The following is a 26755-nucleotide window of genomic DNA, read 5'->3' as shown; positions in this document are numbered from 1 at the left end:
TTGCTAGTTTGTGCTCTAGAGTTCTTTACAAAAGTTTCAGTGTGCGTTTTCATCAGGTGGTGTTAGTGGACATGTGTGTAGCATGCTAGAACAGAAAATTCTTGTGGATTTGGCTGGAATAAACTTTTCCTAGTACTGAATGCTGTTTGTTTCCAGTAAAAACACAAACTTAACTAATGTGGCTGACATGTTTATTTCTCATTTTTTAAAATTTGTTTTTGACATTATTAAAGCTCTTTTGTTTTTACTTTTATTAAATATTAAGTAAGGATTATCAGTGGCTCTCTTAATTTCCTAGAAAGAGGAGTAGCTTTAGCTTTTAGCTTTTTTTATGGATGATTTTTCATTTTATAGACAAACGAAGCCCAAGCTAACTAACTGCCCCAGTCTCCTGGGAAGCTAGTGGAAGGTATAGCTCAGGGGTCTCAAACTCAATTTACCTGGGGGCCGCAGGAGGCAAAGTCGGGGTGATCCTTGAGTGCAAAGTCAGTAGTAAGCCTTGAACATTGGGGGGTGTGACCCAAACAACTAAAACAAAACAAAAACATTCCTCTAGAGCAGGGCCACAAAATGTTGTACAGAGGGCCACAAATGGCCTGCGGGCCACGAGTTTGAGACCTCTGGATAGCTCTTTGAAGTATTTTGTAGATGCTAGAATTCTGCTCACACTTTTTATTTGTTTTGTTTTTGGGTCACACCCAGCAGTGCTCAGGTTCCTCCTGGCTCTCTGCTCAGAAATTGTTCCTGGCAGGCTCGGGGGATCATATGGGATGGCAGGATTCGAACCACTGTTTGACCTCCATACTATCTCTCCGGCCCCTACACTTTTCTTATATTGTGTCTTAATCTAGTATCTTCCAGCAAATTCCATCTCCCACCCTCCATGTCTAGAATGTTGGAAGCAATCATTTGAGATGTGGCATTTATGTATATATTATGACTTAGGAAAATGTAACTGAAAGTGACACGCTAATCTCTGATTGCTTCCCAGAACTTTCTATGAAGAGGATTTGTCGTGAGATTAAACCCTATGTGTAGTGGCATGCTTTTTCTTTTTAGAAGAAAAGCTTCTGTGGGGCCGGAGAGATAGCATGGAGGTAAGATGTTTGCCTTGCATGCCAAAGGACGGTGGTTCGAATCCCGGCATCCCATGTGGTCCCCTGAGCCTGCCAGGAGCGATTTCTGAGCATAGAGCTAGGAGTAACCCCTGAGTGCTGCCAGGTGTGACCCAAAAACCAAAAAGAAAAACTTCTGTGTACTTACCTGCCTAGGCAGAACAGACATGCTTCTGTCTTCATTCGCTGCAGATGACTTTCACTTTTTCGATACTCATATGACTGTTGGATCTTGAGTTGGCATTGGCAGACTTGACTTAATGTATCATGTATATATATTGCTAATTTAGACTGAATTAACAATGCAAATAGCAAATCTGTAATTAGACTTAGTATGTCATTACAAAGTACTTAAGCATTACATTGTCATTACTACATAATTTGTCTCCTCCCCCACCACAGACAGATTTCAGTTTATCATAGATAGGAATTGTAATTAGGATATTGCTATAGACCACATTTTTTTTTTTTTTTTTGTGGTTTTTGGGTCACACCCGGCAGTGCTCAGGGTTTTTTCCTGGCTCCATGCTCAGAAATTGCTCCTGGCAGGCACGGGGGACCATATGGGACGCCGGGATTCGAACTGATGACCTTCTGCATGAAAGGCAAATGCTTTACCTCCATGCTATCTCTCCGGCCCTATAGACCACATTTTAATTAGGAAGTTCCCTTGACTTAATTGGCTCTTTTTAGGTTTGTCTTTGACTTTTTTATCAGTAAAAAGATGTCTAATTTTATCTTTTGGTAATTAGAAATTTTATTTGGCTTTTATTTTTGGGGGGCAGGGCACTATGATTGACAAACTTAGTAGGGTTTATACATGAACTATTCTAGGACCAGGCACTCCACCCAAGTGTCTGCTTCCCTCCACCTTTGTCCCAGTATTGCTCAACTTCCCTCCACCCAAGCTTCATACTAAAGACAACTCAGTTCCTGTTTCGTGGACATTTGATATTTCCCTATTCTGTTTCTGTATTTTTTTTTATTTTTTTATTTTTGGGCCACACCCGGTGACGCTCAAGGGTTACTCCTGGCTATATACCCTGGCTTGGGGGACCATATGGGACACCGGGGATCAAACCAAGGTCCGTCCTTGGTCAGCTGCATGCAAGGCAAATGCCCTACCACTGCACCATCGCACCAGCCCCTTATTTTTATTTTTTGGCCACACTCTTGGTTGTACACTCAAGGATCACTCCTGGTCGGCTTTAGGGACCATATGCGGTGCTGGGGATCCAGCCTGGCTGAGTTTGTGCAAAGTCTTATCATTTTGGTTCCTATGCTGTCTCTTCATAGGCTGCATCTGAAGGAGATTGTGTCCCTCTTCTGACTCGGCATGTAGCCGCAAGTTTCATGATTTCTTTTTTCCTTACAGCTGAGTACTATACCATTGTGTCTGTATACCAGAGTTTCTGACTATCTGTTCTTGGGCACTTGAATTGTTTTCAGATTTTGACTATTGTGAATAATGCCACAGATGTCTTTTCTAAATCAAGTTTTGAGCTCTTTGGATAGATGCCCAGAAGTAGAATGGGAACTCAATTCCTGGTGTTTTGAAACTGTCCATATTTTTCAGAAGATTGGACCAGTTGACATTCCCACCAGCAATAAAGGGGGGGGGTGTCCCCTTTCCCTCACATCCACACCAACACTGATTTTTAGTTCTTTATGATGTGAGATGATACCTCATTTTTTTTTTTTTTTTTGAGCCACACTCAGTGGTACTCAGGGATTACTCCTAGCTCTGAGGCCCATATGGAGTGCGGGAATAATTTTTGTTGTTGCTGGATCATACAAGATATACTCAGGGTTTAACATTTGACTCTGTGTTTAGGGAATCTTCCTGACAGCCCCCAGGGATCACTCCTGTCAGGTTTGGGGAGCCATATGTGGTGCCAGGGATCAAACCTTGGTTGGCCTCGTACATGGTAAGCACCCTACCCACTGTGACATTTCTCCAGCTTCTGCCTTTTTATTTTTTGTTTTTGGACTACCCAGCAATGCACAGGGGCTACTCTTGGCTTTGCCCTCAGGAATTAATCCTAATAGTACTAGGAGACCATATGAGATCCTGCAGATTTGAACTTGGGTCAACCATGTGCAAGGAAAGTATCTTGGATCAGTTGTGCTCTCGCTCTTGCCCTTATCCTGCCATTTTAACAATGAAACACTGGGGCTGGGGTGATATAGCACAGTGAGGAGGATGTTTGCCATGCACCTGGCTGACCCAGGTTTGATCCCCAGCATTCCATATGGTCCCTTGAGCCCTCCAGGAGTGATTACTGAGTGCGGAGCCAGGAATAACCCCTAGCAGATGTGGCCCCAAAACAATAACAACAAAAGATGAAATACTGAAGCCAAGAGCAAAGCTACATATATGAAGTCCTATGAGAGAACCTAAAGTGGAATCTATCACCTGATTCCTAAGCCTACAGTACAAGGACAGCTTATTTTAACTGCAGTACTATTTCCCCAGCCCCAGAGTTTAATTTTGAATTTTCTTTTAAGTTATAGACTTTAGTTTATAGAGGAATGGTTATTCAGTGATGTTTTTTTTTTTGGTAGAACCAGTTCTACTATATAAAGGCAGATTTTCAGCAATACAAGGCTTAAGTCTCAGAATGGAACTGTTGGCAGTCAAATGTTTCTCCCCATCGTGAACATCCATGACCCAAATAGGACTTTGAGTGTGTCACATAGGACTTGCGTGGCGGGATGTGGGTGGGCAGGGGAGACCTCAACACATTCTGAGATTCTGTGACTTTCCCACTAGAGACAATCTGGTTCAATATTTTCTCACGTAACTTGCGACGGGAACTGTTAGTAAAATAACCATCTTGGGGTTTGTGGCACATAGTTTAATCCAGGTTGGATACATCAGGTACAGCAGTAATGGCACATGACTTATACTGCAAATGATATACATGTTTAACATATGCAATACAGTTCAAAAAGAAGATGACCGAAAACTCAAGAGTTGTTTTTTTTCCACAGAAAGTTTTCACATTTCTCTTCCTGCAGTTTTGTACAGTTTCTCTTTGTCATCGTGATGTTGGTAAGCAAAGCCAATTGATTATACGAAAATAGAAAAGAACACACAATGTTTTTTTTTTTTTTTTCACAAGAACATTAATGTGTGTGTGGGGGTGACCTCTAAGGAAAACATTACATTGGAATGTCTGGATATCAAAAATATACCATCCCTCCCACCTCCCAGGTTTGTAAAATAGTCCATTGGTCCAAGGAGCCCCCCGAGAATATGAGTCTCAGAGCCCCTACACTGGTTCAAGTGACATCCAGTGTAGTGGAGTAACCTGCCAAAGTAAGTGTTATTTCCACAGTTGGGAAAAGAAAAAACATTCTGAATAGAAAAGAAGACTCAAAAGGAATCCCTTAAAAGCTGTTTCTTTTCATCACAGCCACTTTCCGTTCTAATGATGTTCTTCATGATGCAGTTTGGGCTCCAAGGGTCACAGGTCATCCCAATGTTTCTCTATCATAAAGCTTTGCAATTGGTGATATTCATAAGGAAGTTTAAAAGGAAAAAGAATTCTGGCAGGTTTCTGTTTGTCGTCATTTCCACTCTAGAAAAACTAATGCTGCCTTAGATGAAATACATGGGGGGTCTTTCTGCCTTGTTAACCTCATTAACTGAGTGTACCTGGCCACTTATAACCTCCAGATAACGATTTGGCTCGATTTCAACCACTACCTATGCAAAGTTTAAAAGGCAAGGAAAAAAAATCTATGCACTCACTGTTTCAGTGAATGCTTGCCCTGCCTATAATCTAGCAAGTTGAGTGACATGATTCTGAATATAGAAATCATGCTTTGAAAACTGAGTCAAGTCCTCAGTGTAACCACAATGGCATTCTCTGAGTGTGACTTTCTTAACCTTGGACCAGGCAGCATTTACTGTTTCACTTTAATTTCAATCTTTTGTCTTAATTTTATTACTTCCTACTTGCTGGCTTCATACTCTTTAATCGTAGATGAATATGGTTTCGTTGGTTTTGGTTTTGAGGCCACGCCTGGCGGTGCTCAGGAGTTACTCTTGGCTCTGTGCTCAGAAATCGCTCCTGGATGGCTCGGGGAACCCTATGGGATGCCAGGGATTGAACCCGGGTTTGTCATGGGTCAGTGGCATGCAAGGCCAATGCCCTACCACTGGCTCTTAATGTGTATATTGTTGAGGACTTTGCCTGGTTGTTTTTACCTGGTTTTGGGGTCACATCCCAAGGTACTCAGGGCTTACTCCTGGTTCTGTGCTCAGAGGACTTGAATTAGGGCCTTTGACTTCCAAGTTCAAATGCCAGTACTCTTTCTGAACACCCAATCTTTTGAACAAGATTCTATGCAGTTAATCCTGAGCTTAACACTAGTTAGGAAAAAAGGAGGTGAAAATGTTCTAATGTTTTCCTGGGAGTCCTGGTTCTACATGAAATATTTCCTTCTCTTGATCACTACTTTTGAGATTCATGTCAAACAACATAATGTGAAGGAGAACCCCAGGATTTTCTGGAATTTCTGGGTTACATACAGTCTTAGTTCTGCCATCAATTTCTTACATGAACTTGGATTCTTCTACCTGTTTTCCTTTCTGTGAAAGAAGGATTTGGTTAGATACTATCATAGGAGGTTGCAATCCAGGAGCTAAGAATCTAAGAGACCGTAAAGGTGTGCTTTAAAATGTTATCGCTCTAAGTCTGTCTAGCATTTAACTGAAAAAAACCATCAACTAAACAGTTTACTTGCTATTGACACAACCATCTGTAGTTAGTTTTTACCAAGGGAACAGTACTTTCCGAAGCATGGTTTTTATTACCACAATCAGGTGTTTTCTAAGGGCTTTGTCTAGATAGTACCACTATTTCCATAAGAGTCTTAGAGTTGGGCTGGAGAGAGAGCACAGCAATAGGGCATTTGCCTTGCATGCAGCTGACCCGGGGCAGAGCCGGGTTTGATTCCTAGCATCCCATATGGTCCCCTGAGCTTGCCAGGGGGTGATTTCTGAGCTCAGAGCCAGGAGTAACCCCTGAGCACCATTGGGTGTGGCCCCAAAACAAAAACAAAGAGTCTTAGAGTTAGATAGCATGGGTTCTTTGGTGGCAGTTCTGAAGTCTCATGATGTAGGCAGTGGGTGCAGTGGAAAAAGCAGTAGACCAATATAACCATGGTACTTGGGTTCTGTTACAGTTCTGCCATTAAATGACTATTGAACAATCCAGTTTCTCTGGGCCTTGGCTTTTTCTATATTGTAAAATTAATGAAATAGTCTTTTCTTAGATATTTTAGAATTAATGTTTCTGATATGCTGTTTGTTTTTAAACACCCCTAATGTTGGATGGGACTGAATGGGATTAGTAGTTTGGGGGTATAGTCTATTATGCTGAAATGGTTCATGAAAACTCAAGTCATTGTTCCAAGAAGCTTTAGTTCCCAGAAAACCTTTGCTAATCCTGGTTCCTCAGTCATTGGCCAATGAGTTTGATTCCTTGTTTACATATAATGCCCTTAGTAATGTAGTTTGACTGGTCTGTTATATAGATGAGCATTTTTTTTGGTTGACATCCTCTTTGGATCCTTCTCCCAGGCAAGGTGACATAGAAGCTTTGGAAATGAAGAGGGCTTTTATTTCGGATCTGGCATGGTATAGGACTTAAAAGTGAACCTGAACACACAACATTCAGTTCATGGGAATTAATTAAAAAATGTGGAAAACTTTTTTAAAACGCAGCCTTTAATTTTGGTAGGGACCACCAGTGTGTTTTTCACTGATACTGCCAAACACCCTACTTGGCTGAGCCATTATTATAAGCCATGTGATACCTGTGTTTAAACATGACTGCTATCTCTGACATATTCCCTCTCACCCTTTCAGCTCTTATTCCACCCAGTTCTTCTATAGTTTGAGTATTAAGATATTCCTCACTTTGGATCGGAGCCCTGCCCAATCCTCTGACTTGCCTACTGGGTTATGCAAATGATGTGAAGGGACATAGGTACATACTCACATTTTTTAGCTTGCTTGTGTGTGTATATATACACATTCCTCTGTGGTACTGAGGCTTTTTTCCTATATAGACCATAAGCTTAGAGGAGCAGAAACATCCATTGCATTGTCATGTGAGGGGCAAATCTTGGCATTAATGAGGGACTCAGTGGTCAGTGAGGATAAACCAAAGGAGATTAGGATAGAAGACGTCCACGTTCCATTTTCTTCCCATCTACCAGTCTGATGGCACCTTGCAACCCTTTCCCCTTCTACAAGGTTGCTAGAACTGGTCATGGGGAAACCTATTGAAGACATTAAGTTCTAATAAAAACTCATCTAGGCGGCTGAGGTGGGCAGAGAAATTCTTGTGTGCAACTCAGCGGCTAAATTCTAGGTTGCAGAATGGTGAAGGAGCTCATGTACCTTAGAGCCCTGGGAGGAGTGATGGTAATATGGTGACTGGGGGTGGAGAGAGTTGCAATGGTGGGAAGGGATAATCACCTTGAGGCCCACCTGCTCTGCAGTAAGCAGTGAAAAGAAAATTCCAGAAGAGGTACAAGATGCTTGAATAGAAATGATTTCCAGGGGCCAAAGTCATAGTCCAATGGGTAGGGCACTTGCCTTGCCTATGGCCAACCTGGGTTTGATTCTCAGTATCCCATATGGCCACCTAATCACTGCCAGGAATGATTCCTGAGTGCAGAGCCAGGAGTAACCCCTGAGCAGTCATGGGGTATGCCCCTCCCAAAGAAAAGAAAAACAAGTTTCCAGATTTCCCAGAAGTAATATGCGACCCCCTCCATTGATTAGATGTCACCTGCTCGTTCATGTCTCCCCCATTTTAGTTATCTTTAGGAATATCAGACCTCAAAGCATCTTTCAGAGCTGGTGAAAAGCATTTAGTGCCACTGAACTTCAACCCTGGAAGTATTCTGGTGGAGAATGAACTCTTACTGTGCTGTGTCAGGGGCCAGCATGGCCTTGTCCAGACCTGGGACTGGTGGGGTCACTACTGGACACCCTGGGCTCATCCTCTCTCTCTTCACCTGCACAACCAATGCTTGTGCCTGAATGTTTCCTTTGTCAGATCCAGTGTGAAAAATATGGTCTTCCCCTTCACTCCCCAGAAATGCAAACCACATTCTTTTGTTTTGTTTTGTTTTGTTTTGTTTTGGGGCCACACAGGCTATGCTCAGGGATTACTCCTGGCTATCTGCTCAGAAATCGCTCCTGGCAGGCACGAGGGACCATATGGGATGCTGGGATTTGAACCAACCACCTTAGGTCCTGGATCGGCTGCCTGCAAGGCAAACGCCGCTGTGCTATCTCTCCAGCCCCGCAAACCACGTTCTTTTTTTTTTTTTTTTTTTTTTTTGGTTTTTGGGTCACACCTGGCAATGCTCAGGAGTTATTCCTGGTTCTATGCTCAGAAATCGCCCCCGGCAGCCTCGGGGGATGCCAGGATTCGAACCAGCAACCTTCCACATGCAAGGCAAACACCTTACCGCTGTGCTATCTCTCCAGTCCCTCAAACCACATTTTTAATGGCTCCAACCAGAGCCTTATTCCATGCGCATAGTCTTCCTTCCTTCCCTGAAATCTCCCTATTTCATTTTATTTCATTCATTCTGCCTCCACAACTGAAGTCTCACAAAGGGATCTGGCAGGCAGCTGTGTGCAGGCTCTGGGCAGTAGGACAGGCTTTCCTCACCAATCTGAGGAGAGCTGGGGTTTACAGAAAGACATGGCTGGACACAGAGACAGCCAGGGGCTGCTGCAGAGGAGTTCCAGAGACAGGAGACAGGGACACACAGGGACAGGGGGATTGCGTAGTCACTTGGCAGCTTGGGATAGGTCAGCTGGGTAGTAAAGGCCCAATTGACTGTTCACCCACCTGGGGAATAGAGAGAGAACTCAGCAGTAACTGACTTCTTATCCTAAAAGCTTTTTGCTATAAAAGGAGAGAAGGAAAAAAAAAAAAAGAAAAGAAAAACAAACCTCACAAAATGCATTGTTTTGGTTCAAAGGTATCGGGTCCATGGAGAAAAAACGTTTCACAAAAATCCATTGGTGCTTTTTGTGTTTTCCACCTTTTCCCATGAATAAATATTATCCATGAGGAACCTCAAGAAAGGTGCTTAAATACACAGTGTTATTTTTTTTTTTCCTGTTTCGCGTGTGACAACTCGGTCTCTGTGCTGTTCTTGCTCTTGCATTTTCCTCACTGGGCTCTCCAGAAACAACTGCAGTGTGGTCTGGGGGCTCCCCACTGTGCAGGTTCTGTCCTGGCACATAGTCAACACCTAGCACTGTCCCATCTCCCACCCCACCAACTTTCCTCCGGCCCCAGCGAGCTGCTGCCGATTCCCAGGGCTAAATCCACCACCAGCAGCAGTGGTGAACCTCAAACACCCCTTGTCTGCCATTTCCCTTCCAGGCACAAATTTCAGTGCAAGGGGTTGTAAGGGTGAGGCAGAAGTAGTGGGGACAGGAGAGGCAGTGGTCCCGGAGGCCACCCACCAACATGCCAGCCCCTTGGCTCCCGCTATCTGCACCGGCCCCTTTGTCCAGAGATGTTTACAAGGCAGAGACCTTGACCACGTTGCTGGCTATGGAAGGAATGTTCGTATTGGGACCTGGGCTGGCTGGGGGAGGCCGGCTTTCCCCCTCTGGGGTGAGTGCTGGGGGTGTGGGGATGCTGATGATGGCTGTGGTGATCTGGGATGTCTTGCAGTTTGGTCTCAGTCCCTCTTCTGCTTTCAAATTAAGGCTGGAGCGACTGGGATTTAAAAAAATAAATAAATGAGCTGCTGATGTTTGGTGTCCCCCAAAGTTCCCTCTACCACTTATAGTTCCTGATCCTCATCTGTGAAGGGGATCCAAGTCCCCTGACTCTTCTGGCCCTGCATTTGCTGTAGGAAACAACTTAGAAGGATTCCTAATTACAGACAAAGAATTCTTGGCCTATTGGCCTGCAGCTGACTTTTCTCCTACCTTATTACTTTTTCATTTCCATCTCCCTGAATTCCTGGCCACCAAGTTGAGCTAGTGGGAGATGGCTTATATACAAGCCAAGGAGGGAAAAAAGAAAAGAGTTGATCCAGTCTTTACCCCAAGGGAGATAATTTGGGGGATTTCTTGGTTTCTGGTCTCCAATCTCACACAGGGATAAACCTGATATAGTAGCTTTCACCACACATGCAGGATCTTGAGTCAATATACTGGGAGGAGACAGATGAGAGGACAAGCACGGAAAAGGCCCCTCCAGATTCTCCTAAGGCTGACTCTGTGCTAATTCTATGACTGGTATGTCTTAAGCCCAGGATTTAAGGGGGATGTGGGGGGCTGCAAATACTCACCTGGTTGTGAGGGAGGGCTGCTCGCTGCCCTGAATGTGGATCGTGCTAAGCTCTTGCATGCTGCGCAGGCGTGTGGCTGGCAGGTTGGAATTGGGGAGGTGTGTGGTTTTCTTACTCCGACGGGAGCAGCAGGTGGTGGTGAGGCCCTGGTGGCTGGACAAGGAGGGGCTTCTCGTGGATGGATAGTTCTGCATGGAGCTCTCCATGCAATTCTGTTCGAACATCTGTTCATCGATAAACTCGTGGTTCTATGGGGAACAGAAAGGCAGAGGTAGAAAGTGGAGAGAGAGAGACAAAGGGGATACACTCTGATACTTTACGCAGTGGCCTTTCTCTGGTGTAGGCCTTGAGAGAAGGGGTCCCGGCTAGCTTAATCCCAGGAAAGCATTCAGAAAGGGGGCGACCTCCCACAGGCATCACAGGAGAGGGAGGAATCCTGTTGTTGGCAGCCCTGGCCATCAGATAGAGGAGTGGGGACTTCTGTCAGTGATGATGTGGCATACTGCAGGGACATGGGTAAGGAGAAACTCAGTGGCACTTGCAGAACTAGAAGCAAGACCAGACTTTGGGGCTCCAGGGCAGGTCAGCTAAGGGTCCCCGACTAGGGGCAGGAGGTGAGGGAGGTGGTCTTTTCTGGATTTCACAGGTGAGCTCCTAAGGTTCTGGTTGGAATGAAACAAGAGCTTTCAAGGGTGTTCGATTAATCATATCACTGGGAGTGCTTTGCTCTTTCTTAATGGCACTGGATTCAAAATTAGAGATAGGATTTTGTTTTTCTTGATTTTAGACCCACACCTGGAAGAACTGGGGGAGACTCTCAGCAGGGTGATTAGAGGGTGCTCCCTGTGTTGTTCAGGACAATATGTAGTACCTGAGATGAACCCGGGTCTTCCATATGCAGAAGATGCACTGTAGTTCTTTGAGAGACATCACTGGCCAGGATATTATTCTTCTTTTCATTTTTATTTTTTTAGGCCACATATGGCTGTGCTCAAGTTTACTTCTGTCTTTGTGCTCAAGAGTCATTCCTGACAGTGTTTGGGGGATCAAATGCTTGGGAGATTATGGGGATCCAACTGAGACTGCCTAAGTGCAAGGCAAATGCCTTAACTTTGTGCTATTTCTCTGGCCCCATGATCTCTTTTAATTATTTTTTCCAGCACCCTGATTGTGGTATATATGAATCCCTCTTATACCCAGAGAAAGGGATTCCTCAAGTCACTATAAGCACAGGAAGGGGCTACGACTTCCTGATAGTGCCATCAGGATAGCGTGCAGCTAAAAGTAGGGTCATTCAAATCATTAAAAGCTGTGAATTAAAACAACGACTTAAAAACCTTAGCAGTCTGGCCAAGGATTGAGGAGTGAGGAGGAGGTTTGCAGAAAAGGGGCCTGAGGATGGAGCTCAGAAACCAGCCCTGACAGCTGTCCTAGGAATCCCCATGGAGCAGGAGAGGAGGAACAGATAGGTGGCACACGAACACACATGGGACCCCAACAGAGGTGTGCCACGTTCCCCGCCCTCTCCAAGATCCTGGGGAGGTCCGAAGGAAGGATCAGAAAGGCAGTTGTGGAGTTCGGCACAAGGAAACTGGCAGCCCGTGCTGGTCCCAGCTTTGAGAGCAGAGAGAAGCCCAAAAGAATCACAGTAGCACATGCAGAGACCCAGACTAAGGAGTGAGAAAAGAATCCACAGACTTAGAAGAACCAGAGAGAAAGAACATCAATTGAATTTTTAAAATGATACCTTGATGGTGGAGGTTCGTACAGATAACAGGGGTTCATCCACAAGATAGGACAACCCCTAGAGGACAACATGCCAACAGAAGATAAAAACACCATTGATTGTACATTCCGGCATTCACAAGCTCAGTTTGACATTCAGTCTCTCCATCCCAGCATTCCACCCCTTAGAGACTACATTCCATCCCTCACCCCCAGTATTCTCCCTCCCGTTCCCAACATTCCAGCCCTAGCCCAACATGGCCGTGCCCAGATCCAACATTACCCCTGCCATCTCAACACTGTCTTTTCTACCCCAGCATTCCTCCCATGAGAACTAGCATTCCATCCTTTTAGTTTCAGGCATTCCCCCCCTTCCCAATGCACCCCTCAACCCCAATGCAGCTCTCTCTTAAGAGTCTGCATTCCACCCCATTGATGCATTCCAGCCCCCATCTCAAAAATCCCTTTTTTCAGTGCCAACATTGCAGATCCCAGTACTCCCACGTATTTTCCATGAACACATTCTACCCGCACATGCAACTTGGAAAGGGCAGCTGGGTCAAGTTCTGGTCCCCTGGCAAGAAACTGGGTCTTATGATGATCTTTGAAGGGCACAGCTGATGATGACCCTCCAAATCATTTGCTAACCCTGAGGAATTAGGTTTTTCAGAGCACCTTCCCATTTTGGAAGTTCTCACAAGGCTTAGCTGCCATTCATTGAATCCACCTTTTAGCTCACATTAAAAGTCTTTATGTTCTCAGTATCTGGGAATCTAAGAGAAGGAACCTCTAAAACATTCCTTCATTAGTGCTAAGTGAGCCCCCATGTAGGCACTTAGGGTAGAGAGGTGCTAGAAAGCACCAGGAAAGGGGTTCTCTATTGCTTCCCAATTGCTGTCCACCCTGATTTCTCCGGCCCTCCTTACTCTTCCCAGAACTTTTGGCCCAAGGTGCAGGCTTGGCCCCACTGCCCTTCCAGTCAGTCTGCAGGGGTCACAGGCATCATTCCACAGTCCAGCAGGGGCACCCACACCTCAATTGGAACAACCAGCCTTTCCAGAACTGAACTCCCAGGAATTTCAGGGTGACTGAGAGGGGCTGGTTGTGGGAGATTCCCTGGTTGAGGAAAAGGGGGGAATAGAAAACCAACTCCGGCACCTACAGTCTCCTGCTTCATGAGGGGCATGAGGAGTTGGATCTGGAGCACAATGGATGTGCTTCTGAGGGTCATGGAGCAAGTATAAACATGCTCTGAGCATGGAAAGGTGATGCACATCAGAGCCTAGAAATTGAGTTCTGAGCCCTCAAAATGGGTGCTGAGGGGACTGCAAGTTTCCATTCCTGTCAAGCAGAGCTAGCCTCCCTGTCCCAGGATCTCCCCCTTCCACTCTCCTCACTGCTCTCCGCTCCACCTCAGGGAACACACTTGGACTTGTGTGTGTGTGGGGTGGGGGTAATTGTGAGTTCCCTGGATGAGGGTCAGGGTGAGGGGCTGGCACTCACAGTGGTCTTTTCCAGGCAGTGCAGCAGATGGTGGTGTTGGCTTTCAATGAGAGAGGTTGTCTTTCCCATCTGCTCTTCTTCTGGGGTACCCTGGAAAGAGAAGGGGAGACTGAGTGTAGGGCAATGGCTTCTTGTCATTCCTGCTTCTTCATTTCTTCACAGAGATCAGCTTGAACTCCAGGAGATGGTCTTTGTAGTGTATGCTGACTTGGGGTCCATTGGCCTAAGCTGGTTTGGGGACCCTGTGAGCAAGGTACTAAAACATGGCGAAGGCATTTTACCAGGGTGCAAACTGGGGTGCTTGGGAAGCATAATGATGGCCCCACGTCCCTCTACCTCCTTCCAATTTGGTCCCTTCAGTACTCACCAACAACTCCAGTGCCTCATTGAGAAGTCCATTGCGCTTGCTGTGTAGATAGGCATTGGAACTGCCCGTTTTGGCCACTCGGATTCTGGCCAGACGGGCTTTCTGTGATGGGCAGAGAGAAAAGGAGTATGAGAGAAAACAAAACAGAACAAAACAAAAAGGATGAAAGGGAAGGCAGGGGCAGGGAGATAGAAAAAGTCTTAAAATTTTCGCAGGGCTGGAGAGATAGCATGGAGGTAAGGCATTTGCATTGCATGCAGAAGGACAGTGGTTCGAATCCCGGCATCCCCTATGATTCCCTGAGCCTGCCAGGAGCAATTGATTTCTGAGCATAGAATCAGATGCACCCCTGAGTGCTGCCGGGTGTGACCTCCCCCCAAAAAACCCACAAACTTTTGTACTTTAGGTTCCTATGGAGGCCATAATTGTGGGTCAAATATCCTGAGCACTGCCAGGGACATGAGAATGGCTGGGTTCAGCATGCCTGTCTCCAGTTCCTGGGCTGGTGTGAATGGCCACGTAGACCTAGGGGGGTGGGCAACAGGCATCTACACATCACCCCTCTTTCTGGGTTCAGTTCCAGCACCAGAAAGAGTCTGAAATGGGGTCCTTCCCATTCTGGAAGTTTCCTAATTTCTTCTGCTCTGCAGGTTTTCATCTCTGAGCAGACTGCAGCCTCTGAATTGTTACAACTCTTTTGATGCCCCAATGGGCCTTGGGCAGATCTGCGGAAGGCTGCATGGGGGTCTCACTGCATGCTGGCTCACTGCAAAGGTTGATGAGGCTGCACGCACAGTCCTGTGGTGCCTTTTCCTAATTGCCATAACGGGTGTCTCCATGGCAGCAGCACAGAGGGCAATGACTAAGGGGAAGCGTCTCTGGGAAAAAGGGAGAAAGCACTGGGTGGAAGGTTCCTGCTGGTTGAAGACAAATGCAATGGAGACAGGAATTTTACAGTGGGTAGGGAGCTTCTCTTGCATGTAACTTAGCAAGGCTCAATCTCTAGCACCGCCTATGGTAAGTGTCCTATGCTTGCCAGGAGAGATCGGTAAGCACAAAGCCAGGAGTAAGCCCTGAACACCACCAGGTGTTGTTTAAAATCAACAACATGTGGCTGGGTGCTCTGGCTCTGTGCTGTCACCCACCGGGTTCCTCTGTGCTGTCACTGGGCTCTCGCTTCTATTATAGGAACCCCAAGAGCGGAAGAAGCCTCACGGGCCCCACCTTGTGGGGAAGTCTGCACAGACAGACCACAGCACAGCCCTGAGCAGGAGCTTCAGCTTTTGGTTTTTGTTTCTTTGTTTGGTTTGGGTTTGGGGGCCACACCCAGTGACTAACACTCAGAGGTTACTCCTGGCTATGAGCTCAGAAATTACAGCTCACCTCAGGAAGCTCACCACAAAGAGTGATGAGTTTAGTTAGAGAAATAACTACATTTTGAACTGTCCTAATAATGAGAATGTATCAGGAAAATGGAAAGCCTGTCTAGAGTACAGACGGGGGTCGGGTGGGGAGGAGGGAGATCTGGGACATTGGTGATGGGAATGTTGCACTGGTGATGGGTGGTGTTCTATACATGACTGAAACCCAAACACAATCATGTATGTAATCAAGGTGTTTAAATAAAATATAAAATAAAATTTTATATATAAAAAAAGAAATCACTCCTGGCTTGGGGGACCGTTTGGGACGTGGGTGGGGGGATCGAACTGCAGTCTGTCCTAGGTCAGCCACATGCAAGGCAAACATCCTACTGCTGCGCCACTGCTCCGGCCTCAGGAGCTTCATCCTTGGAATGGCCAAGTGTCCTGATTCAGTGTGCTAAATGGAGCCTCAAAATTTGGGGTTTAGATGTCACCAGAAGGAGGAGACACATTCTGTTTTTTTAATCACAGAAAGTCCCCTTTTGGCTAGGCTGTCCTTACAGGAAAGATTTAGCTACCTGATTTCTTTTCCTTTTTTTGTTTTTTGGGTCACACCCGGCAGCGCTCAGGGGTTCCTCCTGGCTCTACGCTCAGAAGTCGCTCCTGGCAGGCTCAGGGGACCTATGGGATGCCGGGATTCAAACCACCGACATTCTGCATGCAAGGCAAATGCCTTACCTTCATGCTATGTCTCCGGCCCCTAGCTACCTGACTTCTAAAGCTGGGAATGAGGCCATGGCTTGAGTTGGAAGATCTGGCTGTCATGGGAGGAAAAGAAACGCCAGGTGGCAAAAAGATGGAAAGGGGAAGCTGGGAGAGAAACAATGGCCAGTGAACCCTGTCTCCTCGCTGAGCCAGGGGCATGCATTCGGGTCAGGACAATCGTCCTTCCTATGCCTCCTGTTCCAGGCTTTCCTCAGTGGGAGATCTCTAGGCAGGCCGGTGCCTCATCCTGTGAGGATGAGGGGGGTTGTTGTGGGTGAGAGCTGGGTGCTGGGAGTCACATATGGAGATGCAATTGTGTCAAACTCATTAGAGCCGGCCGTAATTAGATTGCACCACTTAGAGCCAGACCTTTCTCGGAGCTGGGGTCTGTCTTCATTACTTTCTGGAGATGAAAGATTCTCCCGTTCTCCTCTGTGGCACTTCTTTTAATCTTATCTTACCCTGGGCTCCATTAAAGCAACAGATTGTCATATCAAATGCACTCTATCGCTTAATCATCTCCCACACAGGAGAGAGGCCTGCGATGTCTTTACAGAACCATGCCAAGCGGGGGAAATCTGGTGAGGCGTTTTGGCTCGACTGGATCTAGCAGAGGGCTGGCAGCTGTGGGTTCTGCACGTGAGCAGGCACTGGGCACTGTTTGTGCTACCCGGCGGGGGTCGGGGGAGAGCGATCCTTTACCAGGCACCCCAAGATACTTTGGAATAAGGCCTGGGGATAGGCTTCATCCTCAGTCCTCTGTTGTTGGGGCACTTTATGTTTCCAGTCACAGGGACAGCATGATGGTTCGAAGGTGGCATTCAGTCAGGCTGTCTGAAGGAAGGATGATGGAGGATATTTTTTTTCTTAGATTTTTTTTGTTTTGTTTTGTTTTTTGGGTCACACCCGGCAGCACCCAGGGGTTACTCCTGGCTATACGCTCAGAAATCGCTCCAGGCAGGCTCAGGGGACCACATGGGATGCCGGGACTCAAACCACTGTCCTTCTGCATGCAAGGCAAATGCTTTACCTCCATGCTATCTCCCTAGCCCCTAAAATTGTATTTTTTAAGGTTGATTGATTGATTGATTGATTGGTTTTTGGGTCACACCCGTCAATGCTCAGGGGTAACTCCTGGCTCTGCACTCAGAAATTGCTCCTTGCAAGCTTGGGGGACCAACCGGGATGCCAGGAATCGAACTGGGTTTGTCCCGGGTCAGCTGCATCCAAGGCAAATGCCATACTACTGTCTCTCTGGCCTCATGGAGGATATTTTTGAAATAATTATAGAGGGAGGACAGATAGGTAGTTACCAGGGGCAAGAATAGGTGAATAAGGGCCTGGAGAGATAGCACAGCGGTGTTTGCCTTGCAAGCAGTCGATCCAGGACCAAAGGTGGTTGGTTCGAATCCCAGTGTCCCATATGGTCCCCCGTGCCTGCCAGGAGCTATTTCTGAGCAGACAGCCAGGAGTAATCCCTGAGCACCACTGGGTATGGCCCAAAAACCAAAATATAAAAAATAAATTAAAAAAAATAGGTGAATACCAAGAAAGTGAGTTATGCAGAGCCCTCAAAAAAAGCTGGAAAGGAAGTGTTCATAATGATGTGGCATTGTGGTCTGGCTTACCTATGGCCATGAAGGCAACCTTTGGATCAAGGCATTCAACTTTGTTCTGTTTTTTGTTTTATTTTGTTTTGTTTTGTTTTTGGGAGGGGGACCCAACCCAGCAGTGCTCAGGGCTAATTCTGGCTTATCTCTTGGGGTTCTTGCTCTTGGCAAGTGACCAGGTGGTGCTGGAAATACACTCTGGCTCCAGCCAGCAGTGTTCTCATGTTCTCATGTTCTCTCTCTCTCTCTCTCTCTCTCTCTCTCTCTCTCTCTCTCTCTCTCTCTCCTCTCTCTCCTTTCTCTCTCTCCCTCTCCCTCCTCTCTTCCTCTCCCTTTTCTCTCTCTCCTCTCTCTCTCCTCTCTCTCTCTCCTTTCTCTCCCTCCCTCCTTTGCCCCCCCCTTCTCTCCAGTCCCTGGGCTTTCAACTCATAGGTAGAAAGTTGCTCTTCCAACAGGTGCCTCCTCCTTCCCAGAATTTCAACTCCAGGCAAATGTCCAGACAGGATGAGCACAGGCCAGGAAGTTATATTTGTAATAGGTATGAAGATTACAGGATGTGGGGGCAAGGGCGGGAAGCAGGGTGATGCCACTGGGGGTATGGTTCTAGGTACTATCTGTGCTTAAACTATTATCTGCGCTGTCCTTGAGAAACTCTCCATGATGACTACTTTTTCAGCTGTCCATCCAGTATGGGTCTCTGGTCATGCATGACTGGCCCTTTCTTGTTCTAGAGACAGCAGAAGACAAAGATGAAGAACCTAAAAGAAAATATGGCCGCTGCCCTCCCATCTTAGGCACTGGGGGCAGAGGAATAAGAAGTTAGATTTAACCACCAGCTTGAATATTCCTGGCATTTTTTCTTTCTTTCTTTTTTTTTTTTTTGTTTTTGGACCACTCTTGATGATGCTCAGGGATTACTCCTGGCCATGTGCTCAGAAATTGCTCCTGGCTTGGGGGACCATATGGGACGCCGGGGGATCGAACCGTGGTCTGTCCTAAGTTAGTGCATGCAAGGCAGATGCCGTACCACTTGCTCCATTGCTCCAGCCCCTGTTCCTGGCATTTTTACTTTATAACAACCTCAACCTCAAGCTGGATCCAGGCCAGAAGTCTTCAGCAGGTGAATGTCAACACAAAACCCTGGGCATCCATGCCATGGGGTTTTTGTCTGGTGAGGTCTACAGTATGGAGCACCCTGGAACTCAGAGTGAAGCAAGCCCTTTCCCCAGAGCTTAGCTCCATGGAGGGATGGTACCTGATGGGAGGTCTGGGCTGATGATGACATTAGTTTTCCTGACTTCCTTCTGGGCCTTCTCCTTTGCACTCTCCCTTGGGGTGACTGACAGGGTTTTGGGAGTATAAAATAATCTCCTTTTGGGGGCCATCCTCAGTAGTACTCAGAGATCACTCCTGGCAGTGCTCACCAAGGAACCATTGTGGTGCTAGGGATAGAAGCTGGGTTAACCACATGGAAGGAAAGCACCTCTCTGGCTCAGCAGTCTTCTGTTCTGTTCTCTTGTTTTTTGGTTTTTGGGCCACACCTGATGACGCTCAAGGATTACTCCTGGCTATGCGCTCAGAAATCACTCCTGGCTTAGTGGACCATTTGGGATGCCAGGGGATCAAACCGCGGTCCATCCTAGGTCAGCGAGTGCAAGGCAAATGCCCTACCGCTTGCGTCACCACTCCAGCCCATGTTTTGTTATTTCTTCTGTCTCAGGTAACCCAAGATAAAAGGAAAAACTGAGCATGGCTGAGGAGAGAGTCTCCAGGCCAGTTGAAAAGGCTGCAAATATTGACTTTGACTTTCGAAAGAAGGCAGAGGAGAGGGAAGCAGGTGGGAGTGGAGCAGGAATTGCATCTCTATGAAAGGACTCGGCCTCAGTGGATTTTTCTTGCACAGATGAGCTCCACAAGACCCGGAGGGATGCCATGGTTACAAAATGAGCATGGAGAGAGGCGCTGAGTGGTGGAAGTGTAATAGCTCTTCTGAAGTCAGCGTAGGACAGGGTGGGGGTAGCTGCTGTGGGCTCGACCAGGACTCATGAGCAAGTAGAAGGTTCTTTTGGAGATCCTCTGCTCTGCAGTGACAGTGTATTGGCTCTTGTCCTGGGTGTTGGGGTGACGATCAGATGGGAGAGAAAGTGTCTCTCCAGTGAACGTGAGACGAGCAGGGAGGGATGACTTGGTGTCTGTGATATGCAGTTGAGGATGAGATGGAAGTGGGGTGCAGAGGTAGGAAGGGGCATTTGGAAAATGGTCCAGGCTGGAAGGTATGGCCTAGGCAGGTCTTATGATGGTGCATGATAATCTACAGTCTTTTTTGGACATGGCTTTTATGAATGTCATGGATTTTCTTTCCCTTCTTTTTTAGCAGTTTGTTTGTTTGTTTGCTTATTGGCTTTTGGGCCATATCTGGCAATGCTCAGGGATTACTCCTAGTCCTGTGCTCAGAAATCAATCCTGGCAAGCTCGGGGGACCATATGGGATGTCAGGAATCAAACTGGGTTTGTCCTGGGTTGGCCACATGCAAGGCAAATGCCTTACCACTGTGCTATCTCTTCGGCCCCTGCCATGGATTTCTTTCAGCATTCTGATTTCTTTTTGAATCTAGTGATTCCTCTGAAGCTAGCTCTGCTAGCTGGGGGCAAGTCTGTGAGAGATCAGGGGCAGGGACCTGTGCTGGAAGTAATTGGGACATGTTGATGGGCAGGAAGGAAGGAAGGAAACGGAAGACAAAAATCTCATGTCCTTATCAGTGAATCTCTCTATCAGCCAGATTCTTTTCTATTGGATATTGAGGCATAGCACTGCAGGAGGGGACAACACTGCAGTTCAGAGCAGAAGAGGAATGACACATAGGAATTCTGTACACTTCATACCACGAATCCTGAAGAGCCAGAGGTCCTAAAAACTTCTGGTGAGTGACTGCAGGGTGAGTGAATGGTGGGTCTGCAGAGAAAGTGAGGCCAGTCTGGAAGTGAGATGTCTTTTGAGGCATCAAAGCTTTTGACATTTTCTCTCACCTTGTGGTACTTCACACTCCAGACCTTCTCGGGCAGCACTGGGACCATGCAGGAAGCCAGTCTCAGGATTGCCACCTGCTGTGTGGCAAGAGTCTGGCAAGACCCTGTGGTGTCAAAGGTCTACTGTACCATTTGTTTTTAAATTTAGAGACCTCGCTGTGCTCGCTTCAGCAGCACATATACTAAAATTGGGACTATACAGAGAAGATTAGCATGGCCCCTGCGCAAGGATGACATGCAAATTTAGAGACCTCAGGAAGTTCTCCTTTCTCAGTCTTCTCTTTTCAGAAAAATGTCTTTTTTTAAAAAATTTATTATTATTATTTTTTATCACAACCGGCAGTGCTCAGGGATTACTCCTGGCTCAATGCTCAGAAATCACTCCTGGCAGGCTCTGGGCACCATATGGGATGCTGGGATTTGAACCACCATCCTTCTACATGCAAGGCAAACACCCTGCCTCCATGCTATCTCTCCGGCCCCTTGGTCACTATTTTTTCCCCCAAGGGTCACATCTGGCAGTGCTCAGGGCTTACTCGTGGCTCTGTGCTCAGAGATCATTTCTGCCAGGGCCTGGGTATTTATGCAGTATCAGGGATCAAACCCAGCTTGGCTGCTTGCAAGGCAAGTGCCCTACCTGCTGTGTTATCTATCTGGCCCTATTGGTTACTGTTTTGTTCAGGAAGAAATGAAAAAAGAAGCTTCATATCCCCCTTTTCCCATAGTTCCTGGCCTGGAGAGGAAAGAGCGCAGGGCAGAGGCTGGGGGAAGGCAGAGCCTACGGAAAGGGCCAAGGACATTCCAAAGAAAGCAAATGGCAGAACTGCAGTGTGCAATAGCTGGTGTGCTGGAGTGCAGGTAGGCAGGGGCAGGAAGTTGCATCACTTCCCAAAGCCAGAGAGCAGCTGTACAGGGACGGTGCTCCAAGTGGTGCTCTGAGGGGGTCTGGCTTGGCAACCTGAGCGAGCAAAGGGCCAGGTTCATTCTCCCAACCCAGTTGGAGGCCTACCTTTTGTGCCCTGCGTTTATCAGCTCTCTGATTCTGGTGGTAAATCCGGCTGAAGTTGGACACAATCACGGGCACTGGCAGGGCAATGACCAGGACGCCACTCAGGGAGCAGATGGAACCGAAGATCTTGCCTGCAATAGTCTTGGGTACCATGTCTCCATAGCTGAGAGAGAGAAACAGAAAGGAGCATAAGGCCATTGGGGAGACAAGCCAGAGTCCCTGCCAATCACTCACTCATTTATCCAACAGTCATTCAGAGCAGTGCTCTTCAGCCATGGGCTCATGGATAGGCCAACCCACAGATGTGGAAAGATAAAAATCCATTATACACAATGGAATATTATGCAGCCGTCAAGAGAGATGAAGTCATGAAATTGTCCTATACATGGATGTACATGGAATCTATTATGCTGAGTGAAATAAGTATAAGTCAGAGGGAGAGATAGACACAGAATAGTCTCACTCATTTATGGGTTTTAAGAAAAATAAAAGACTTTTTTTGCAATAATTTTCAGGGACAAAAGAGAGGAGGGCTGGAAGGTCCAGCTCACAACATGAAGCTCACCACAAAAGACTGGTGAGTGCAGTTAGAGAAATAACTACATTGAGAACTATCCTAACAAAGTGAATGAATGAGGAAAGAAGAAAGCCTGTTTCGAGTACAGGCGGGGGTGGGGTGGGGAGGAGGGAGATTTGGGACATTGGTGATGGGAATGTTGCACTGGTGAAGGGGGGTGTTCTTTACATGACTGAAACCTAAGTATAATCATATTTGTAATCAAGATGTTTAAATAAAGATATTAATAATAATAAAAAAGAAATCCATTAGTCTGTCGCCTTGGCTCTAACTTCTGGGTAATGGGTTAGTATGAGAACAGCTTTTGGGTGTGGAAAGGTTGTAGACTGTTGTTTTTAGAGCATCACTCAATGCCAGGGCCTGTGACACAAGCTGGGTGTGGACAAAGCTCTGTGAGAGCTGGATGCTCAAAGATCCCATGTGTAACAAGCATTGGACACATATGTATTTTTTTCTATGAAGAGGAAGCAGAGGGGGAAGGGATGGTGCTGATTGGAGGAACTGCTGATGGAAAAATAGTTTCTGAGATAACACTGGAGTGGAGACCCGAAGGAAATACAAAACCCTTAGGGAGGACAGTGCTAGGCGGAGTTAACCAGATCTATGTAGTGCCAAGGTGGGAGGGAGTTTGGTGCAGGGTGGATGGAGGGAGGAGCAGGAGCAGGTATGGCGGGGGGCTGCAGGGCCCCACCAGGCAGGGTCAAGTGGACTAAAGGAGAATAAGCAAGATGGATTTTGTGGGGAGGTTTGGGTCACACCCGGAGACACTCAGAGGTTACTCTTGTCTAGGCACTCAGAAGTCACTCCTAAAAGCTGGGGGCCAGAGAGGTGGCGCAAGCTGTAGGGCATTTATTTTGCTTGCACTAGCCTAGAACGGACTGTGGTTCCATCTCCCAGTGTCCCATATGGTTCCCCCAAGCCAGAAGCAATGATTTCTGAGCACATAGCCAGGAGTAACCCCTGAGAGTCACCTGGTGTAGCCCAAAAACCAAAAAAGAAAAAAGAAAAGAAAAAAAAGTCACTCCTAAAAGGTAGGGGGCCATATGGGATGCCAGGGATCAAACCCGGGTCCATCCCAGGTCAGGAACATACAATGCAAACTCTCTACCACTGTGCTATCACTCTGACCCCAAGCAGGGTGGATTTTTATCCCAGGTACCACCAAGAGCCTTGGAAGAGTTCTTTTCCTCCTTTTTTCTCTATTTTGGATTTTTGGGACACAGTCAGAGGTGCTCATATTTTATCCCAGGCAGTGCTCAGGGAGCCAAATGTGGTATAGAGATAGAACTCAGGTTGGCAACACTGGGGTACATGGCAGGTATTTTACCCCACCCTATCTCCACAGCACAGTAGCGAGTTAGTCCTTGCGGCTAGAAGCACACTGGGACCTCAGAGCTGGCGAAATCCTGGCAGCTGCCACAGGCTGGCTGTGAGGTCTGGCTTCCTCTCAGCCCCAGGCAGGTGGGACAGAGTCTCTTTCTTCCAATCAATAAGTCACTTTAATAGCAATTAAGTGCTTAGCTTCCTCTTGCCTGAGATCATTTAAAGGTCTTATTCAGTAAAGAGTTATGATGACTTCTTCCTGCCACGGTGCCTGTCCCTGGGAGCACCTACTGGGGCATTTATTTTTTTTTAAACTTTATTTATTTTTTGATTAATTAATTGGTTGATTGGTTGTTGAGCCACACCCAGCAGTGCTCAGGGGTTACTCCTGGCGCTGCACTCAGAAATTGCCCTGGCAGCCTTGGGGGACCATATGGGATGCTGGGAATTGAACCTGGTCCCTCCCCAGCTGGCTGCATGGAAGGCAAATGCCCTACCACTGTGCTATCTTTCTGGCCCTGGTGGTTTCCACTCTTTTAGGAATAAACTCTGCTACAAAGTGTTTTGTTGTTGTATGTAAGCAGGTTTTAATTTCTCTGGGTACCACACTGGATAGTTTGAGATATTTTGTCCCACTAGTTTGGAAAGGGGCCGTACCATTCCTAAGTGCACCACAGTGAATGGAATGACCACATATTCTACTATCTTTCTGCCTCTAATTATTTTTTTGGGGGGGTCACACCCAGCGGTGCTCAGGGGTTATTCCTGGCTGTCTGCTCAGAAATAGCTCCTGGCAGGCACGGGGGACCATATGGGACACCGGGATTCGAACCAACCGCCTTTGGTCCTGGATCGGCTGCTTGCAAGGCAAACGCCACTGTGCTATCTCTCCGGGCCCTGCCTCTAATTATTCTAGTGAGTGTGAGGTGCTATCGAGCTCTTTTGCAATTCCCAGTTGGTTCATGACACTGAGCAACTTTATCTGTATTTTCACTCTGGATAGTAGGCTAACCTCTGTTAAAAGAGGCAGAATCAGCGACAAATAAAGCTCTGAAGCTGTGGGCGCCCTGCTTTCAGCTTTATGGGGAAATGCCAGACTATTGTTATGGTGGAAGAAGTCATGTGAAAAGAGAATAGAAAGGGAAGAGAACACAGTTCAGTTTCTGTCCCGATTCTTTTGTCTGGGATGTGGTGGTGTTTGGGGAACTATATTCCATGGCAGGATTTGAACCATTGTTGCAGCCATAGCTGCATGCAAGGCAAGTGCTTTAAAGTCTGTCTTATCTTTCTGGCATTCCTAATTTGTGGGGTGTGTGTGTGTCGGGTTGGTGGGGATGTGCTGGGGATTGAACTCAGGCTCATAAGTGCAAAACAACTGCTCACTGCTGAGGGGCATCCTTGGCTCTTTTCCTATCTCGAAATGAGAATTTTATTGTTCCTTTCCTGTAGCTTAGTTTTTCTATCCTTCCTCTGACTCAACACCCTTGACTGTGTCTGTTTAACCTTCGCCCGGACACCAAAACAAGGGATCAAATCAAGGCTGTTGTTGTAGCTGTGTTGGTGACCAGGAACCCCTTGTTCCCTTCACAACATTTTTTTTTAAAGACAGGTTATTCCCATTTTTCAAATAATGGAGTTGCTGGAATTGGGTTTCATCAACAGCCAAAAGGATTTAATAAGTTGTAATTATGGGTGAAACGGATTCAATGAAATTTAACAAAGAGAAATGACAATAGCAGTATTTTGATTCAAATCATCACTGACTTGTATAATCAATGGAGAGATGAGCTGAAAAAGCTGCTCATGTAAAAATGATGCACTAGCCAAGGAGATAATTCAAGCCATAGTACCCATACTGAGCACATGTGAGACCCTTAGTTCTATCTTTGGCACCCTAGAGCTTAGGACCATCATCCTTTCCACCTCCCAACACCAATAAGTGCAGCCCCTGGGTCCCTGGATACCAGAGGATGTGGAACCTATAGAGAATAAAATGACCAGGGGGATCTAACTGACTCTGCTACCAGTGTAGGCAGCTCGAGTGGATAAATGGAGGGACAGTAACTGGAGAGAGGGACAGTGGAATGCAGGTCAGTAAAAGCTGCCCTGTGAACACTGATGAACTGGACACCATCTCAGAAAGGAGGGTGGAATGGTGAAGTGTCTGGAAATTCTCTAAACTGGAAAACAATGACTCCCGATTCCTTCAGGAGCAAAGAGGGGTTGGGCAGGAGCAAATGGGAGAATGTTCTAGAACTGGGTTAAGTGCAGAGGTCTTCTCAGCAGAGAGGACTGGCCTGCCTGAGAGTGGGGATCCCAAGTCCAGCTAGGACAAGAACTGCAGGAGTAAGAAATGGGATTATTTGAGGTGATGGACAGGTGTGTCTGCCCCACTGTCCTGCACTGTCCTTCTCAGTCAGTCCTCATGGTTAAATGGATCTGGGCATCAGGTGGGCCTCAGGCAGAGATCACAGAGATTCTGGGAGCATGTGTTGCATGCAAGAGGTCTAGGTTCATTCCCTGGCACCATATAGGCCACCAAGTACCACTTTTGGGATTGATCCCCAAGCTGGGAAGACTCTCCAAGTAGTAGTAACTGTGTCCCCAAACAAGAAAGTGATGGATGGCCTTTGAGATCTGTCTGGGAACATACCAGCTCTGCCACTTGGCTGGGGAGCTGGGTGACCCCAGCCATGTCATTTAACATTCTGGTTCTGCATTCCTGGTTCCTGTCATTGATGCATTAATTAGTTTTGCTTCTCTGTGCTCAGGGATTATTTTAAGAGTTATTTATCTATTTATTTATTTATTTTTGGTTTTGGGTCACACCCAGTGACACTTAGGGGTTATTCCTGGCTATATACTCAGAAATCACTCCTGACTTGGGGAACCATATGGAATGCTGGGGATTGAACTCAGGTTTGTCCTGGGTCGGCTGTGTGCAATGCAAAGGCCCTACCACTGTGCTAGTGCTCCGCCTCATCTATCTATCTATCTATCAATCTATCAATCAATC

General features: G+C 46.7%; 1 protein-coding gene and 1 non-coding gene across 3 annotated transcripts in view; one reads left to right on the top strand and one right to left on the bottom strand.

Annotated features, from left to right (window-relative positions):
- Positions 1-9031: 9031 nt before the first annotated feature.
- Positions 9032-26755, bottom strand: part of KCND3 (potassium voltage-gated channel subfamily D member 3) — a 253371-nt gene continuing 235647 nt past the window's right edge. Inside the window, exons 3-8 of one of the 2 annotated variants that reach the window (XM_049765704.1) lie at positions 21840-22002; positions 14065-14166; positions 13698-13787; positions 12217-12273; positions 10470-10717; positions 9032-9889 (exon numbers count right to left, since the gene is read on the bottom strand). In XM_049765704.1, coding sequence (XP_049621661.1) covers positions 9688-9889; positions 10470-10717; positions 12217-12273; positions 13698-13787; positions 14065-14166; positions 21840-22002 — 862 coding nt within the window. In that variant the 3' untranslated portion in view covers positions 9032-9687. The remainder of the gene's footprint in view (positions 9890-10469; positions 10718-12216; positions 12274-13697; positions 13788-14064; positions 14167-21839; positions 22003-26755) is intronic. The other variant, XM_049765705.1, reaches the window with a different exon arrangement.
- On the top strand, positions 20989-21094 carry LOC125997700 (U6 spliceosomal RNA). The gene has a single exon (XR_007491736.1). It is a non-coding gene; the product is annotated as a U6 spliceosomal RNA (small nuclear RNA).

The sequence above is a fragment of the Suncus etruscus genome, chromosome 19 (assembly GCF_024139225.1).
Source record: "Suncus etruscus isolate mSunEtr1 chromosome 19, mSunEtr1.pri.cur, whole genome shotgun sequence".
Taxonomy (NCBI): Eukaryota; Metazoa; Chordata; class Mammalia; order Eulipotyphla; family Soricidae; genus Suncus; species Suncus etruscus.
The sequence above is the reverse complement of the archived record's forward strand: the minus strand, read 5'-3'. Positions and strand labels throughout refer to the sequence as shown.